Raw genomic sequence first — 18,289 nt, 5'->3', positions numbered from 1 at the left:
CCAACCCACATAACCTTGATAGGCCGTACCTTACCCACATAAGAACGGCTCCCAGGATAGCAAGGCCTCCATATCTCAGGCACAAGATCACAAAGAGCAACAAGATATACGGCATCCCATTGGCGATCGCCGACCCGGACGAGGCGACGAGGGCTGTGGACTTCCATATTGATCGCTACATTGAGGCGTACCTGAACACCATTCTAGACGTCTCTAATCATCTTATGGGATGTCTCTTCCTAGGCTATGAGGCTCTCGGTTGTTTGCCAAGATAGTGCAGTCGCCGTACTGCAGGCTATTAGTCTAACTTATGATCATAAAGGTAAGTACCGGTTCGTTACGCAAATCTTCAATCCCGACTGGGTCCCGAGACAAACTAACGAGTACTTGCTACCGGCTTAGCCTATCCGGACAGATGGGCCGGTTTGCGTGGCCTGCCCGTAGTAATAACTTGTTAGCTTGATTTCACGGGGGGACGCGAGGTTGTGTAGGTGCCGAATAATAGGTGAGATACCCGAGAGTGATAAGGAGGAAGCGGAGCCTAGCATACCCAGTTCCGCCGGTAAATACTGCTCAATCTTTTAAGTTGGATAGTATTTTCATCAACTTTGAGTTACTCAACCTTGGAAAATAGCTCTTCGACGGTAAGTTTGAGCCTTCGCTCTTGCATATCGAGTTGCTCCAAGGATGACACGCACTCTAACTCCTGCCTAGCAAGTATTTCAACTCTAGCTCGATGTCTTTCATTTTGGCAGTCAGGGCGCCGATTGGCCAACTTCACCACGGGATCTCGCGCCTGTGCGGTTGCGCTGTCCTCGGATGTGCGGTTGCGCTGTCCTCGGATGTGCGGTTGCGCTGTCCTCGGATGAGCGGCGGTAGGTCATTGGCGAGGTTGAACAGCGCGCCTAGGGCTACCAGGCCGAACGCGCAGATAGGTCCTAGGATGGCAAAGACAGTGAAGCCGTACGACGCCTGCTGGAATGTGGCGTTTCTTTGGAGCCGCTCCGTGGCGAGGCCAACCTGCATCGCGGTAAGCACCAGGGCCACGAAGACGGCGGCAGCGGCCAACCAGGCAAGGTTATCGCGGAAGAGGCTGCTATAGTTGTGCCGGCCGCGGAGGTAGGGACGGAAGGGAGGGAGGCGGGTGAAGCGATGGATCATGTTGACGCGAGAGAGGCGGAGCTCGGCGCGCAGAAAGCGTGGGTGGATCACATCTGGGTCACGCTCGTGCATTCTGAGGAGTTCCCTGGCCAAGGTCTTCCAGTCTGCCCATTCGATTGGCGTGCCGTCTTCATTGCGAGGCAGGAGGCGCTTTTCGTTGGCGACGTGGAAGTCGCTTTCGGACGAGACAAGACAGGCGTACGTGTAGAGGAAACCCAAGGCGACTTTCCGCGCGATCCCCCGGCACGTGTCTGCCAGAGGGCTGCAACACGCACAGCCATCAGGACACCGTAGGTTGCTGCGACAAAGGGCCAGATCAAGAAGAAAGCGCGGGACGGGCTTGACGAAGAGTCTCCCTTTGTCGGCCCAGAGCAGGTGCAGGTCCATCCGGTCGGCGATGGCGATCTCCCGGCCCATGGCGGCATGAAAGTGCAGCGGGGTGGCAGGACGCTCTGCACCAGCAAGCCATAGATGCTTCAGCATGTCGGCCAGGCCGCCGAGAGAAAGTTCGCTCCGTAAGAAGGCCGGTATGTCATCGGCCGGGTTACCGACGACGCGCTTTCGAGGGGCCTCGTAGTAGCGATAGATAGCCGGCAAGCCATCCGTAGTGCTCTTCTCTTGTCGGCTCCCAAGCACCTTGGTCTCGAGCTACATATGCTGTTGTCAGAGAGTATGCACATGCACACTTGTACGGCGGGTGGTCTGCTAGCGCACCGGCCAGAGCGGGGGATGTGGTGGGGCCATGTAAGACGCAGGAGCGACGGAAGGTCGGTTGTCGGAACGGGACGGGTCGGCACGTCGACCGCTTTTCGGAGCCAGATGACACACGGAGGCCGCTGTACGCACTCTGTTAGCCAAACCCGCCAGCCATGACTGTGGGAGATTGCTCAGTCCTGTTGCCACACCTTACCCCCTCCGTTTTGATTTCTCCGCCGTTGGTCTTGACCCGTTTGGGAGCGTCGTAACGTGAGCCAAGGGTTCCACGTTCGTGGGCACGACTTGACGCTTGATCGTCTGCGGTTTGTTGGGCGTTGTGAACACTTGTCTAGTTGCGTCGTGTCTCTGACGCGAGACACCGTTGGCTACGGCTGGTGTTGCTGTCTGAAATTGGGGGGGGGGGGGCCAAGGTAATTGGATGTGATCGCTTCGTGGCGCTTCGTGGCGTTTCGAGCGCCGGGCATTTCGTCCATAAGAATGATCGATATTGATATTCTTCTTCCCTTGCCAACCCATCGCACACAAAGGGCACGAAGCGCCTCACTCAGGACCCGCTTAGTCTAAACATTCCTCTCCATATCCCGTTTACTTTGACGGCGAGCTTAATATACTTACACAGTAGTCCATCTGTGCCCCGATCGAGCCGGACCCTTGCTAGCCTGATGCGCAGGTGGGTCCGATGCAAGCCCCGCTTCTCAGAATATTCCCGGGATGACCACGATGGAGGTGAGATCCCCTCTCCACATAAGTACACCTCCGCCGGGGTTTAAGACCTTAGTGCGGTGACTTACAGGGGTGGTTGGCAGGGTTCTGGACAGGGATTTCTCAGCTTTGTCAGCTACATACGCAACTTTCGAAGCGAAGTACCTTTTCTAGTAGTTTCTAGTATATTTGTACCTAAATTCAAAAACCTCAAAGTCTTACACCAACTCAATCCACCAAGTCCACCAAATCTATCAAGTCAATCCACCAAGTCAACCACAAGCCAAGTCAACACAACCAAATCCGCCAAATCCGCCAAAAAAAACCACAATGGCCACTCAATCAACTACGTCAACTGCCAGCCAGTCGTCTAACAGCCCATTACAGGGCTGGCAGGACTTACAGGCACCTGAGTCCCCTAACAGGCAGGTGACTGAGAGCCAGTTGCAGGCCTGGCAGGTACCCCCTGCGTCCTTATTAGTGGACTTGCAACTCAGCCAATCCCCTGACCCTGAAGACCTCCTTTTAACACAACTAAGTCAACAAACATTACCTTCTTCTCTTTCTTCCACAACGCCCTATACGCCGCCTCGGAAGCACCTCACGCGTGATCAGCGGCTCATCGTTCAAACTTTACGTCAATATACCGGTTGGTCTTACGAAGAGATCATGAAAAAGACAGGCTTTTCCTGGTGGCAGGTACAGTCCACTTGCACATAGCCAGCTACGCCAAAGAAAAGATAGAGGAAAGGAGTAATCCGTACCCCTGAACGGCACCTTTTAAGCACTTGACTCAAGGATGGAAATAACCGCTTTAAGCCTATGTATTCCTTACGCCAGTTCCTCCCTCCACCTCTTAGTTATTACGGTGATGCGGCTATTAACCGGGCACTTCGTGAGCTTGGCATCGTCTCTGTAATCCGGCCCCGGGAAATAGTCCGGACCAGAGAGAATGAAGAAGAAAGAGTCGCCTGGTGCCGTCATCAATTACAGCTTCGCCCTCGCCCGGAAGACTGGGAGGAAATCGGCTTTCTGACGAAACCTGGGCTACCAATGACCCTATGTGGAAGAAAAGGGTTATGAATTTTCAGGAAGAAGAAACCAAGGCCGATTTCCCTCTGAGGAAAAGAAAGCTCGTTGGTTGGATGTTTTGGGGGATGTTCGCTGGCCGAAGAAAGGGTCCTTCATTCGTCTGGGAGAAGGATTACGGGGGTATTAACTCAGCTAAATATATTCAACACACCGTGCCCCTGATCGATGACTTCGTGACCGAGAATCCGGGAGTCATTTTCCAACAGGATAATGCTCCTTCTCACAAGTCTAAGAAGACAACAAAAGCCCTTCAGGACAGAGGCATCGTTATGCTCAAATGGCCGCCCTACTCCCCTGACCTCTCCCCTATTGAGAATCTATGGCCCTGGATGAAAGCCTGGCTTGAACAAAATACAGATCTTCAAGCCCTGTCTCTTCGAGAATTGAAGGTCAAGGTTGAAGAAGCTTGGGAGGAAATACCGGAGGATTCACTACTACGTTTGGCTCATTCGGTTCCTAAGCGCTTGGAATTGTGTATTGCTTCAGGGGGAAAACCATCAATTTTTAACTATTGTATTTTTTTGCAATTAATCTTTCTTTATTTCGGTACAATATATATGAATTCTTCGCTGTCAAAAGCCTTATTTTCTATAGGAGACCCCCCATGACTACCCCCCTGCCTAGCGGCTTGGCTGTACCGCACTAAGGTCTTAAACCCCGGCGGAGGTGTAATAGGCGACCGGACGCTAACTGCCGCCATTCCGTCCTTAGCCTCGCACGGGACTTCGCCAGATCGCCCCAGTCGGCGACGCTCCCGACGATACGACCATCGAGTACGTTCCACCCAGTCTAACGCTCCGAAGCACGTCTAACCGGGCAGTATTATTGCAATCCACGGCTTGGGCACCGAGTCGCCGCGGACATGGGAGTTCAAGACGAAAGGAGGAGGCAGGGTTGTGAAGTGGCTGTCGGACCGCGACATGCTGCCAGCAGCCCTACCAAAGGCCCGCATATTCACCTACGACTGGAATGCAAACTACTTTGCAAATGCGTCCGTGCAAACGCTGCTCGGCCATGCCGACGCGCTGCTCGGTCTCATCGCCGAAGGTCGTGGCTCTCAAACGCGACCTATCATCTTCGTCGCGTCTTGTTTTGGCGGGCTTATCCTGGCCGAGGTATGGCCCCCCCCCCCAGATGTATCGACGACGGCGGACGGCGGTTGACATCTCCAGGCTATGAACCGAGCGGCCCAAGAAGGCAGCGTCTACAGACAAATTCTGCTTTCTACAGTTGGAGCTGTGTTTCTTGCCACTCCATTCCGCGGTAGTGATGCGGCTGAACTGGCTCAGTGGCAAGTCGTCGTCGGCGGTATTATGGGGAAGCAAACATCAAAACGGCTCATCGCCGCCCTCAATAAGAGCGACAGAGAGCTCCAGAAGTTGACCCAGTCCTTTGCCGAACTCGCCAGGAGTGACTTGGTCTAGTTGCCTCTCTATTGCTTTTACGAAACCAAGAAGACTGAGATGATGAGACGGCTGCTCTCGCCAAGCTTAGCAAACAGATTTTCTAATGCACTTACCAACAAGATCGTACGCCGCCCTTCTTAGACATGCTTGCGGCGCTAACCTTTTATAGCTCGTTACCGAGTTGTCAGCCTGCCTTGATACCTTTCCACGGAAAGGCCTTGACGCGACGCATTCGGGCATGAATAAATTCCAGGGTCCAGAATGCCCCAGCTTCAAACTCGTTAAAGATGCTGTCAAGCAATTCGCTGGAAACGCATCGGCCCTTTTGATATGCCGGACGAACTATAAGCCGGCAATCTCTCTCCTAGGCGGGCTATTACGCCCAGAGTCCTGCCAACATGGTGAAGCCGCCGTGGAGCGGCACTGGATCGTCCCGTTCGGACGTAACAAGGAATTCGTCGGCCGCGAAACGATTCTCACCGATCTCCTTGCGAGGATCCTCCCTAGTAGAAACGAACATGATTGCCAGCGGACCGCCATCGAAGGTCTGGGAGGGATTGGAAAGACGCAGATAGCTCTCGAGGCCGCCTTTCGCATCGGCGACGCGCATCCGGACTGCTCCGTCTTTTGGGTTCCCGCTGTGGATGCCACCACTTTTGAGAATGCGTACCGCGCTATCGGCCAGCAGCTTAAGGTACCGAGAATCGACGAAGAGAAAGCAGATGTCAAGGCACTTGTTAAGGCTGCCTTAAGCCACCAGAGTGCGGGCAACTGGCTTTTGATCATCGACAACACCGACGACACAGAGCTACTCTTCGGCAACACTGCCCTTACCGACTATCTTCCATTCAGCCGGAAAGGTTCTATCCTATTCACAACGCGAGATCACGAACTTGGAGTAAGGCTAGTTGAGTCTGAAAGTCATATTATCTCAGTTGAAGAAATGAGCAAAGACGAGGCCCTTAAGCTGTTACAGAAAAACTTGAAGAGTGATCAGATGAGCGATATAAGAAGTAACGAAGCGCTGCTAGAGTTTCTTGCCAACCTCCCTCTGGCGATACAGCAGACCTCTGCTTATATGGCCAAAAAGCAGATCTCGACTGCGCAATACCTTGAGCTGTGCGAATCTAGTGACGAGGACATGATCGAGCTGTTGAGCAGGGACTTTGAGGACCGACACCGATACAAAAGCATTCAAAATCCTGTAGCTACAACATGGCTGATTTCATTCCGGAACATCTCGGATCACGACCCGCTGGCGGCTAATTATCTCAAATTTATGTGCTTCCTAGCTGGGAAGGATATTCCACGATCTCTGCTGCCGCCGGCCGGGAGACTAGAGGCTGTGGACGCAATCGGGACTTTGAAGGCGTACGCATTTATCTCCCAACGGAATGAGTCAGATACCTACGATATCCATCGGCTGGTTCAAATATCGATGCTAAGCTGGTTAGCTCGAAATGGAGAGCACAGTGGATGGACCGCTAATGTGTTCCAACGGCTTGACGATGTGTTTCCTTTTCCGGAACATAACAACAGAGAAGAATAGATGAGGTATCTTCCACATACGAAACATGTTCTTCAACTACGGAAGAGGACAGATGATAAGGCACTACCAAGTCTTCTGTTTAAAGTAGGATGGAGCTTTTACATGTTAGGAAAATACGAGGAGGCCGAGCAGATGCATCGGCAAGCGCTACAACTATATAAAGTATTAGGCAAGGAGCATCCCTCGACGCTTGCCAGCATGAGCAACCTCGCGATTGTGATTGATAACCAGGGGAAGTACGAGGAGGCCGAGCAGATATATCGGCAGGCGCTACAGCTGACGGAGAAGGTATTGGGCAAGGAGCATCCCTCGACGCTTAATAGCATGAATAACTTCGCGAATATGCTTGATAGGCAGGGGAAGTACGAGGAGGCCAAGCAGATGGATCGGCAGGCGCTACAGCTGAGGGAGAAGGTATTGGGCAAGGAGCATCCCTCGACGCTTGATAGCATGAATAACCTCGCGATTGTACTTGATAGGCAGGGGAAGTACGAAGAGGCCGAGCAGATGCATCGGCAGGCGCTGCAGCTGAAGGAGAAGGTATTGGGCAAGGAGCATCCCTCGACGCTTACCAGTAAGAATAATCTTGCTGCCTGTCTCAGAGCCAGAAGGTGAAGGGTTAGTTCCGATTCCTAGCCTAAGGCACATTCATCTACTGGTTAACTTGCTCTCTCTTATTCTCTTTATTTTTCTTTTCATAGCGCGCCACAGGAAGGCTCTGGGAGGGCGGGTTACTATATAGGCATCATCTTATTCTATCTAGCACCTTCTAGTGCCTTCGATGCCTTTCTGCCGGCAAGTGCCTGTGTAAGTGAGGGCAGGTACGCCTGATTAAGGCGGTCACGATGTGGGCAATGACTGGTATTGGTGTGAGACTTCAACCTGGCCCTCGCAAAGGAAGGGCACGAGGGCCACTACTTATATACATGACGGAGTGCTTGGGCCAGCGGGTGAGAGGTTATGACAAAGGAGTGAGGTCTTGGCCCGCTGGTTGTGTGTGTGGGTTGGGGTTCTTTCCTTACAGCCTGGCTGGCTGCTCACAGTTTCTAGCAAATTATAAAAGCGTCGCGGCCAGCTTGATTCCTATATCCTTCTTGGCGAGACGTACCATTCCTGAGATTTCTAGTACTAAGAAAAACGCGCACGTGATAGGTAAGTCCCTGGTACAGAAGGTGAAGCTCCGCTGGGGCCGTCGCGCTACATCACCGGCTCCATCTATTGCACAGCGGCAGAGGTGCAAGGTCGTAAGTCGAACGTGTCGGCGCCAGTATATAGGAGGTAAGGTATACATCTATCAAACTAATGCTGAGCGAGTCGGCCGATATCCAGCGTCGAATACAATCTTGCAGTTTGCATGTGATATACAATAGGTACGTGAAATAGGGGACTTCGTAGTTTCACCTCTGCGGTTGGTTCCTAAGATGACACGCTATCTGAAGCTCGGGGTGAGCGAGGCGCGTAAAGAGTAACCAACGGGGCCACTATTTCGGGTATGAGTACAAAGAATATGTATTGCTTGCTTGAAGGACCAAGCAAGCTCTATCTAGGACCGTAGACACGGTCTTTATATACCGTATATCTATATAAGCGAGCCATTCACGAAGAACCCGAGGACCCAGGGACCCGGGGACCCGCCACCGGGTCCACGGCCGCTCGTTCTTTGGCCCGGTGACCCGTGCCTACTGCCCGGGTCTGTGGGTCCCTTTTAATTGGTCAATACCAAACTTCGGGGTCCCATTCCCATCATCTCTTCAGGGATATGAGCTATTTCACTTTTGCGATAAATATAACTGTGGAAGTCCCTGCTTGAGCAGAGCCTTATTGAAGCAGACGAAATAAAATATAAATAGACTTTCGTCTTTTGCTGCTATATATATAAATGATACATTTGAAGAGGCAACTAGCTGTGGCCAAAATACTTGGCGGTCAATGGAGAATCTAACCCCCTTTTCTTGCTTCCATCCTATCCATAGAAGCTATTTTATATTTTCGTACACATATCACACACACACACACACACACACACACGCATATATATATATATATATAGAGAGAGAGAGAGAGAGAAATAAGGTACACCGCCGTGCGTATTATATAAGTCATAACACCAGTACAAACACACCTCACAGCCAACAACAAAAAACCATTAACCTTGCCACATCATGATTTAGACACCATCGACGGTAGGCCCGCCGTACTTATCCAAGCTGGGCATGAACGCCATGCCGCCGCGGCCCGCCGCCGACCGCGCCTTGACGTGCGCGCGCAGCAGCGCCAGCACCTCGCTGCCGGCCCAGCGCGCCGGCACCGGCCGGTACGCCGGCTTGAACGTGCCGACCGTCTGCGCCCACTCGCCGGCGCGCGGGTTCGGCGGGGCCACGACATCATTGCTATCCTTAGCGCCTTCGTGGTGCACGCCTGGCGGTGTTTTTTCCGAGGATGAAGATGGGGGTGCGTCCTGTGTGGCCCAGTAGTAAATGTCCCAGTCGTTCTCGTCGAGAAACAGGTCGTACTGCACCAGCTGTGCGGGCGTCATGTGCTCTAGCTGCGCGGCGGCAAAGGTCGAGAGCAGCAGGTCCGACTCGAGGATGCCGCGCTTGCGGGACTGGTCTGGGATTCTTTTTGTCAGTGATTCGTCGCTGGTTTCACAGTGCCATGGACAGAGCGAGGCATACAGAGAAGGCGCGCGCGCATCGTCGCGGGGGTCTCGCCCGTCCGCCGCAGCGGCTCGACCTTGAACGAGGCGCCCTGCAGCTCGCCGACCTCGAGGTCCTGCCGGGCAGCGCCGGGAGCGTTCTGGGTCGGCTGGCTGGTGCTGCTGCTCTGGTACCGTGATGCGCTGTGTTGACCGCCCCACGCGCGGACGGCGAGCCTGCCGTTGCTGATGCTACCGGTGCCGGTGCGTGATGTGACTGCCTGGGCGACGGCGCGGGCTGCGGGCCGCAGGGAGAAGGATGGCGATGCCATGGTAAATAGAATGGAATCGCCGACTCGGCTGGCTTTTGGAGGAGGCGGTAGTGGTGCTGTCGTTCTGGTCAAATCGTCTTGTGCTGGGCGAAGAAGAGTAGAGAGCAATTGATGGGTTGGCTGGTGGAGAGCCCAGGTTGTGGAGGGGCGGGAATTGCTGGTCTTGTTCTCGAAACGGTTGGATGTGGCGGAAAGATGCCGTCTTGAGAGTTTGTCACTACGCACTAAAGTCCGGCGCCGGCTCGTTTTCAGGCGGTTTAGCACGGCGGATCTGCGCTGGACCACCTGAGCCGAGGCCGAAAAATAGTTGCCGAACTGTGTGCGTGTGCAGGGGGGCGAGCTCCGGTCGGTGCGTTCACGCTAGAACCAGATCTGCGGATCCATATCACATTATCGAATTGGAATTAGGCCTCATTGACAATAAAGAATACCTTGGGTCAACCACGCCGCCGGGATCTTCTGTAGTTTACTGGTTAGAATGTCGAGTTTGCGCCTACATACCACGGATACGGACGAGAAGCCTCACCCCTTTCCCGCCCCTTTATATGCTCCAAGACACCAGACAACAAGCTCCGAGGAGGTGGTTATGCAAGTCAATTTTCCATGCCTTTCACCAAAAAATAATAGTCCCATGTACAGTACACCGAATATCCCCTCATAATCCCATGCTCGCTTTCGTTGCGTAATTGCAGTAACTCTGAGCGAGAGCTCACTCCTGCTCGTTGTAAAGCCAAACAAATTCTAGGATAAATGACAGCAGCCATGCCGCGTCCTCGCGTACGTCGTTCCTTAGATGAGATGCTTCGATCTGCAGCCGCACCTGGTTAGTAGACAGCCAGAAAGATTCGAGAGGGTGGAGGGTTACCCACCTGAAGTACGCCCTCAAGTACATGATCTGCCACGCCCAGAGCCCGATGAGCAGGAAGGTGGTACCGAAGCCAAACCACTTGACGCGCGTGTTGGTGCTCTCGTTGGTGTCGCGCAGCTTCTGCTCGCGGATGCGTAGGTAGTCCATCTCGCCGACAATCTCGGCCACCAGCTCCTCGATGCGGCGCAGCTCCGTCTCGACGGGCTTCAGCTTCTCCTGGGCCTGGATGGCCGACCAGTCCTTGGCATCGGCGCCAATGTCGATGTCCAGCTCAATGTGGCGCGACGGGTTCTCGACGTATTTCGCTGTTGCGCTGCCCGTCAGCTAACCGGCCCTCCGCCACCAAGGATAAAGGGGCACACACAACCAGTCAGATAGTTGTCGAAGCACACGTCAAACGCAGCGTCGGCGAGGGATGTGAAGACGACGCGCTTCTCGCCGGCGATGTCCTTGGGCTTTCCGTACTCGTTGCCCGATGCGTCCGTGATCTGTCCAGCTCGTCAATGGGGTGTCGATGCAGGGCCCGGGCGGGCTGACCGCTCTCTGGGGTCGGCCTGGGTAGCCAGCTAGCTAGTAGGTACTAGATACTCACGTGCATGTTGACCTGCATGCCATCGCCCTGGAAGCCGTCGACAGTGGCCGTCACGACGACCAGCGTGTCCTTGCTCACAAAGTTGCGTATGCATCGGCGGCCGTGGGTCGTGTGCTGGGGTACTGCGGCGATGTCGAACCTCAGCGCGTGCGAGACGGCCGCCAAGAGCAGCAACAGGCTCGACACATGGCCCAGAAACAATTGCAGCCGTGCCATGGTCGCTGGCTGGCTGGGATGTGAATGTCGTCGACGGGGCGAGCGTTGGTTGCGAGAGTGTTTTGCCCAGATGCAGATGCTAGCTGCGAGCAGAGAGCAGGCACTGGATGGATACAGGCATCTACTGCTCGTGCTCGCTCTCCACTGCCCTGGCAAAAGGGAAATCTGTCGCCTTCTCCTGCCCTGGGATTTTAGCGCAGCCGTCGACGGGGCCAATCAACGGCCGCTGCCGACTCAAAAAGATGCGAGCCTTGCAGCGTCTCCACTCTAACTGCCACAAGCCCCACAGCGCAGGTAGGCGCGTCAAATTCTCAGCCTCGCGACTGACGGGAACAACTGCTAGCTTTGACCAATTCGCAGCTCCCTCATTCACCTCGACCATTTCCAACCTCGCTGTCGCCGTCGCATTCCGCAACCTTCGTCCACACCACCCAACCGCAAAGGCGGACTCTCTCTGCACGCATCTCGATTGCATCGGCGACAGGACTGACCAACAAAGTTCAAGATGCCAAAATGTGCGAAGCGTTATTTTCATTTCCTGATCAATTTCCTCTCTCCTCCCCTCCGCGGCGTCGAACAAATCCAGCGGGGGAGGGGCTGAAGCTGAGGTCGCGCTTCCTCAGACTCTGTGCTAACAACCCACGTGTCCCACAGTCTTCTGCGACTACTGCGATGTCTACCTCACGCACGACTCGATGAGCGTGCGCAAGGCGCACAACACGGGCCGCAACCACCTCCGCAATGTCGTCGAGTACTACCAACGTAAGCCGCCGCGCCCCCAGAGAAGCCTCTCTCTGGCTTCCAGTCCGCGATAACGTGTCCCGCCCGTTTCTTTGCCCTTCATCTTCTCCCCCGCCGAGAAAGGTATACTAACTGCTTCGTTGCCGGACAACAGAGGTCGGACACGAGAAGGCACAGTCCGTCATTGATAGTATCACGTCATCCTATGCTGCCGAAGGCCAGGCCCACAACAACCCCATGCTGCCACAGAACCAGCCCGGCGCCCGCGGCGCGCCCGGCATGGACGGCGGATTCCCCGGCGGACCCGGCAGGGGCTTCCCACCCCCGGGCGCGCCACCCTTTGGCGCCTTTCCCGGAATGCCCATGCCTCCCTTCCCAGGCATGCCGCCCCCGCCAGGAGCATCGGGACCCGGCGGCGCGCCGCCCTCTTCGATACCGCCGCCCTTCCCCGGCATGATCCCGCCTCCTTTTGCCGGCGGCCGCGGTGGCATGCCGATGCCGCCCTTCCCCGGCGGCGCAGCTGGAATGCCGCCCATGCCCCCCAACGGCATCCCGTTCCCGCCCCCGCCAGGTGGCCTGCCGTTCCCCCCGCCTCCTGGAGCCCCCGGCGCATTCCCCTTCCCGCCTCCAATGCCTGGTGCCTCGCCAGGCGGCGCCCCTGGTGGCTTCCCGCCGATGCCGCCGCCTTTCGGGCTTGGTCCACCTGGAGGAGGCAACGACAACAGATGAACGTCGTGCCAGCGATCAAAGGAAACGAAGAATGGACACCAAATCCCCAGAAATTCCGCAATCGGCAAAAGAAAAAAAATCCCGGTTCAGCAACCTTGTGTCCCTTCATGTATCTACTCTACTGGCCCTCGAGCTGTTATTTGGCTTTCTTTTTGTTTGGGCGGGACCAAAAAGGTGGGCACTGCGGTGGCGCAAAACGGGCGTTTCCGGTTACTTTGTTTTATTTTATTATTACTACATGGGGATGGGGGGGGATGTTCTCTCTACTCTCCTCCACCGTAGTTCTGGGTAGCCCTGGCGTCTTCTTCCACCCGGTCTAGTACATCCGTGCGTGCGTGCGTGCGTGCGTGCGTGCGTGCGTATATACATGTCCTGGAAGAGAGAGACACAGAGAGAGAGCGAAATAAAAAAAATGCAAGCCCAAAAGAGAATTCATTTCTTACGTGAATATCCATCTATACGTGCCTCTTAAACAAACGCACAGGAGCGCCCTGTGCTATTACGAAGTGTTACTGCCCACGAGTTTTTCTTCTGCTACCGCTACCACTACCATGCTCCCCACAGGTGGTGTGCCATGCTGTCTGACACCTGTGACTTGGTTCTTACATGTCAAATATATGATCTCAGGTCAACCGAGTGGCCCAGGTAGCTCTGGGTTGAGCGAGACAGGTAGAAAACACACATAGTGTAAATAAATGTCCCCCTGGCTCCACTACGTTCTCCTCTTGTACATTCTACGAGCCCTCCCTACCTCCCTTGATTACCATATACAGCCCCAATAGCGAACCATAATCAACAGCACAGTTGTGAACAAGCTGATACTTTTTCTCATTTATCTCATTCGTCTTCAATCGTCAATACATCTCTTCTCTCTTCATCTCTCCTACACTCCTCCACTCCACCTCCTCTTCGTCATCTTCTCGCAGTCAACAAAGGCATAAAATCATTGCTCATAACAAGGTCTCGTGGTATCCGAAGAAAAAAATCGGAACAAAAAGTAAACCAACAACATCAAGCTTAAACACCACGTAATATAGAGAAACAGGAATGGGAGAAATACAAAATAATCGGCAAGTCTGTAATCTTTTCCTCTTGGCTAGTCCGGAAATGCGTCATGAAATTCCAGTCATTTACGCGTAATTCGTCATGAGTGAGGTCCAGTCAGCTCGACACTCTCTGCACCATTTCTTCCTCCGCGGCTGGCAGGGACATTCAGAAACGTCGCTCCTGCTGTTCCTGCAGCAGTAGCAGTTGTTGCTTCTGCTGCTGCTCATAATACGTCTCCCGGTAGCTAGTCCGGCGAATCACGTCTCCTACACCGTCCCTAACCTCCCGAGGCCCGCTTATCATTCGGCGCAGCTCTTCGGTTCTCTTCACACGCCGACGCTCGCTCATCCGGCGGGGAAAGTTGATGCGCTTGCCGAGCGAAGGCAAGAAATCGCTTCCACTCTTCTTCACCGACTCAGCTGACGCCCTCTTCTTTGGGCCCCTTGCCGCCCTAGAGAGACTTGGCGATCGCCAGAAACGAAGGTGTCGGCCGCCGCCATCTTTCTGCTCCGGCGCTGTATACGGCCTCTCGTCATGCAACGGGGGTCGTGTCAGGGACTCCATGCTCCTCCGAAACTTCATCACACGCAGATTACCGCTCGGCGTGCGCCGGATCGTCCTACGCTCCGGGGCATCGCGTGTGGCACTGGTGTCCTCGTACTCGTCTCGAGAGGGTAGTATGGCGAAAGTTTTCTTCATGCGAGCGCTCAAGCCCCGGCGGGGTAAAGCCGGGCGGTTATCAATGGTCGGGTATTTGTACGTTCGGTCGACGGGTGTCTCCTCATACCAATCTTCCGGGTCAGAGTCGGAGTCTTCAATGTAGGCCGGCTGCCAGAAAGGATGGAGCCTGTTTTCGTCTGCCGGTCCGTCGTCCGTAGTAGAGTGTCTCCTCAGCCCGGGCCCTTCGTCTTTCTCGCCTTCGCGGCCCTTCCTAATACTCCTAGACAGAGAAAAGGTTCTCGTGAGAAGGCCAACGGGACGGGGAGGAGAAGGTCCATATTCCGAGGTCCGGCGACGGCCCAGGGTACGCCGCAAAAGCGATAAACCGCGTTTTGGCTCTTCCTCGGCCATCTCAAAGAAGTTTCCTAGCATTTTCTCCTTCTCCGTCGTGGGTGTCAGTCCAGATGGGGTTGCTGGAATAAACTGAAGAGAGGGCGGCTCGGGAGGTGCTCTTGGGTTCCTCAGAGGAGAGTCCACATCATCCATCGAAAAGGTTTGTGGCGGAGTGACCGGGATGCCGCTGCCGCTGTCTACGTCAATCGCCCGGATCGTGGGAGTCTCAGTCTCCGATGTCTTGTAGCGTTCGAGGGAGGAGCTCTCTGATGGCCGAGCAGAGTGCTCGACTATCATAAGCGACTTGTTCTGGTGCGGATAGATGTTGACTGCCATAGCCTCGGACACCTCAGCGTGGGAAGTCCCAGTCGTGTCCACAGAAGCTAGAGAAAAGGGCGTGTTCTGAACAGACAGCCTCTTTCCAAAAAAGGGGTCTCCATAACGGTCAACGCTAAGCCGGTGCCCATGATCCTCATTAACCTCAGGTTCATTGGAAGACTGCGGCTGAGGTTCATCTCTGGACTTTTTTGATTCAGTTGAAGGAACACGCTGAATCGTAACTTCGGGTTGGGGGCGCTCGACCTGAATGGGCAGGGGCGTCTCGGTGGACTCTCGATCAGACTGCTGGTCGTCATGGGTGTTGTCATCACGTTTGAGCAGTGGTGTTTCGCCTTGGAGGGTCTCAATCTCTTCATGAGCTTTCTGTAGCGCATGGTGCGCCTGTTGCACCTGGAAAGCATTATGAGCCCTCAAGCTTTCCGTGGTCAGAGAGCCTGTTCGAGAGGCGTTTCGGCTTGTGGGAGCCGAAAGCGAGGACGAGCGCGTGGGGATAGTTGGTGGGAAATCGATTGTCCGCTGATCCCCTGAGCGAGACCCGTCCGACTCGGAGAGTGTCCGACTCCGGCGGACGGGCCTCTCGAATATAGGAACGTTGTCTTTGGGTTTTGAAACCTGTGATACCGAGACAGAGTTCAAGCTCTGGCTTCGCTTAGACTTCCGGCTACTCACGGACCGGAGAGAGGGTTCCTTGCTGTTCGATTTGACCGAGGAGCGGCGGTCTGGGACCACTACAACAGGTATGCCGCCATTCTTCCATACCTCCCTTCGCGCCTTGCGGCTCGAGACTGAATTGACCGAGTTGATGGAAGTATAGCTTTGCCTCGGGGCTTCTCCCACTTTGGTGCTCGATAGGCGTGGCCGACGATTGTCGTCGACGGTTGCTGAGATGGAAGTTGGAGCGGAGCTGGCTGGAGACAGGTCCGAGCTCGAGTCTCGCAACGTAATCTGCTTTCTCACATGGCGCAAAGTCTTGCGTCGTTGAGGAACTGTCTCGACGAGAATTGCTTCGACTACAGTCGACGCTGTTGACTTGGTGGACATGATTGAAGATCGTCTCAAGTCGATGCTGATAGACGACTCCGAGTTCGAGGGAGCAGTCCGAGCTGGAAGTTGGTCCGAAACAACCCTGCGAGAAGGGTAGACTAGCGGGCTCTCTTGTAGAGAGATCGACCGCAGAGCCTTGGTGGCATTTGTCAGAGTGGCCGTCGCTTGGTCCTCAAAGACCTCATCCTTAAACCCGCTCGCTTGCTTTGTCGGTCGTCGTTTCTTGACTATTACGTTCCGGCCTAAGTTGTAGTCCCACTCTTCCTCCACCTCGCTACTCGAGCCTCCGCCTTCGCCCCAGTCACCATCAAAAGTGTTAAATTCCTTTGCGGTTTTGGGTGTCAGTTCCCCTCCCGGACTCGATTCTAGCCCGAGCCCTAGGCCTATCGGTTGCGGTTTTGTCTTTACTTCTGCGTTGACTTGGCGCACGGTGCTTTGGGACGTCTTTGCAGACGGTATTATCGGACGCAAGGTCGACCTGCCATCGTCTTCATCATCCGACGAATACGGGTTCTCGGGGGCGGTTCTGAACGACTCGGTTCTCGAGTCGATGGTCACCTTTGACGGTATGCGATCGCTTATCGGCGGCCGTGGCTTGTTAGCGCGGCGCTCAGAGGGCCCTGGTGGCGTTCGGTCGGGAGTCAGGTTAGGGGTCGGCGGGGTTTCCTGGTTTGTTGGCGTCGCCGGCGGACGCGACGAAACATTCTCGGCGCTTTGCAGAGGACTGCTAACATAGGTCGGGCTCGTAAGCTTGACAGAATGACTCGACGACGATGTTCGGGAATGCGCTGGCGGCGTCGGAGGAGGCTCAGGGCCTCCCCCTGCCCTTATTGATTTCTGGCTTTGAGGGCTTGAGCCGGGTGGGCCAGAACTTCGCGACAGTGGCGCCTTGGTTCTAACATCAAACTTTCTCGGCCCCGATGGTTGAATCCCCACTTGTCCATCTTTCCGGGGGTGCGGGAGAACCTTATGCTTCTTGAACATGCGCGGCTGGGTGCCTAGGCGGCCCGAATCCGCGCCGAAAGGGTCACGGAGCTGGGACGTGCCCATTTTGGACAGCGCCGGCTTGAACTCGGCGCCCGTCGTCATTGAAGGCGGCGGCATGGGCCCGCGATACCTGGCAGACCGGGGATCTTCCAGTGTTTTATTTACTAACAGGTTGAAGGGGGCGGCGGGCGCAAGGGACTTCGCATATTGGTGGCGGTTACGAGAGACTGGGAGACAGCGACAACGGCGAGAAGCGGCGGATCGAAAAGGAGGTCACGAGTATTTCGCCGGGTGCGGGTGGCCAAGCAGAAAAGAGCGTCAGAGCTGGCTGTGGTACAACGTGGGGTTGCGGCCGGATTGCGAGGAAACAAATGCCAGCGGGCTATCTGAGACATCGACAAGTGGCCTCCGAGATCTTGTCCGCCAGCGAGAGAGCGGTTGTGCGAGTGGGCGCAAGTTGGCAGGTATCGCAGCTGTCACGTCCCGACTCGACTTGTCGGCCTGGGTCCCGGGCACGCAAAAGAGGCTACCTACCTAGCATTCCCTGCTCCAGGCGGGTGCGGTTGACGGTTGGTGTGTGCGGCTATTCACCAATCAGGCTAGCGCTTGGGGTTGAGCGGAGCTATTATGTCGCACTCGACGAGACAGCGAGACTCGGGCACATGGTTCGGGGGACCGCAGACTCCAGAGGGCTCGGTCTGCTGATCTGATGTTCTGTTCTGGCGCGCGAAAGGGGGGGGGACAGGTTTGAGCCCGAGCGGCGTGGAAATGGCCGATGATGAGATTACCTAGGGGGAAGCCAAGTAACTGCCAGCGCCTGGCGACACCTGCAATGGCCAGAGACAGAGAGACCTGGGCTGTAGAGACGCTGCCGATGATGATGATGGCCACAAGGAAGGGACCACGCCGTTCGGTCAGCGAGTGGATGCCGGATCAGGAAGCGTCGACCTGGCGCAGGTAGGGGGGTTTGGCGGGCCTATCGCTAACGATTGGCCCGGCCCAGATGCAGCACAAAATAGGCGGGCTGGGCTCGCTTGTCCCTTCTCTGCAGGCCCTTCTAATAAAGGTACAGTACCATC

General features: G+C 55.2%; 6 protein-coding genes across 6 annotated transcripts; 2 read left to right on the top strand and 4 right to left on the bottom strand.

Moving 5' to 3' along the window:
• Positions 1-777: 777 nt before the first annotated feature.
• On the bottom strand, positions 778-2,505 carry B0T26DRAFT_673085 (uncharacterized protein; the record flags this gene model as incomplete). Its single annotated transcript, XM_060439556.1, has 4 exons — positions 778-1,809; positions 2,072-2,175; positions 2,423-2,438; positions 2,494-2,505. The coding sequence occupies 4 exons, from the start codon at positions 2,503-2,505 to the stop codon at positions 778-780; spliced, it is 1,164 nt and encodes a 387-aa protein (XP_060301431.1).
• A 1,771-nt stretch (positions 2,506-4,276) lies between these two features.
• Positions 4,277-7,531, top strand: B0T26DRAFT_869597 (uncharacterized protein; the record flags this gene model as incomplete). Its single annotated transcript, XM_060447890.1, has 6 exons — positions 4,277-4,306; positions 4,384-4,445; positions 4,493-4,787; positions 4,845-5,090; positions 5,248-6,449; positions 6,825-7,531. The coding sequence occupies 6 exons, from the start codon at positions 4,277-4,279 to the stop codon at positions 7,240-7,242; spliced, it is 2,253 nt and encodes a 750-aa protein (XP_060301430.1). The 3' UTR covers positions 7,243-7,531.
• Positions 7,532-8,821: 1,290 nt separating this feature from the next.
• On the bottom strand, positions 8,822-9,465 carry B0T26DRAFT_610415 (Flavinator of succinate dehydrogenase-domain-containing protein; the record flags this gene model as incomplete). The annotated part of the gene is made up of 2 exons (XM_060435889.1): positions 8,822-9,237; positions 9,303-9,465. Coding segments are annotated over 2 exons (579 nt in total), but the record flags the coding sequence as incomplete, so codon positions are not given.
• Positions 9,466-10,383: 918 nt separating this feature from the next.
• Positions 10,384-11,270, bottom strand: B0T26DRAFT_738879 (emp24/gp25L/p24 family/GOLD-domain-containing protein; the record flags this gene model as incomplete). Its single annotated transcript, XM_060443645.1, has 4 exons — positions 10,384-10,402; positions 10,464-10,767; positions 10,827-10,950; positions 11,055-11,270. The coding sequence occupies 4 exons, from the start codon at positions 11,268-11,270 to the stop codon at positions 10,384-10,386; spliced, it is 663 nt and encodes a 220-aa protein (XP_060301428.1).
• A 338-nt stretch (positions 11,271-11,608) lies between these two features.
• B0T26DRAFT_698511 (U1 zinc finger-domain-containing protein) lies at positions 11,609-13,101 on the top strand. The gene is made up of 4 exons (XM_060441434.1): positions 11,609-11,785; positions 11,925-12,032; positions 12,166-12,270; positions 12,342-13,101. Exons 1-4 carry the CDS (start codon positions 11,776-11,778, stop codon positions 13,058-13,060), a joined length of 942 nt encoding a protein of 313 aa, XP_060301427.1. The 5' UTR covers positions 11,609-11,775; the 3' UTR covers positions 13,061-13,101.
• Positions 13,102-13,952: 851 nt separating this feature from the next.
• On the bottom strand, positions 13,953-17,312 carry B0T26DRAFT_640371 (uncharacterized protein; the record flags this gene model as incomplete). Its single annotated transcript, XM_060437228.1, has 1 exon — positions 13,953-17,312. The coding sequence occupies one exon, from the start codon at positions 17,310-17,312 to the stop codon at positions 13,953-13,955; it is 3,360 nt and encodes a 1,119-aa protein (XP_060301426.1).
• Positions 17,313-18,289: the final 977 nt, after the last annotated feature.

Source organism: Lasiosphaeria miniovina (genome assembly GCF_030549165.1).
Source record: "Lasiosphaeria miniovina strain SMH2392-1A chromosome Unknown B0T26scaffold_2, whole genome shotgun sequence".
Taxonomy (NCBI): Eukaryota; Fungi; Ascomycota; class Sordariomycetes; order Sordariales; family Lasiosphaeriaceae; genus Lasiosphaeria; species Lasiosphaeria miniovina.
Note: the sequence above shows the minus strand (reverse complement) of the source record. Positions and strands in the feature narration are given on the sequence as shown.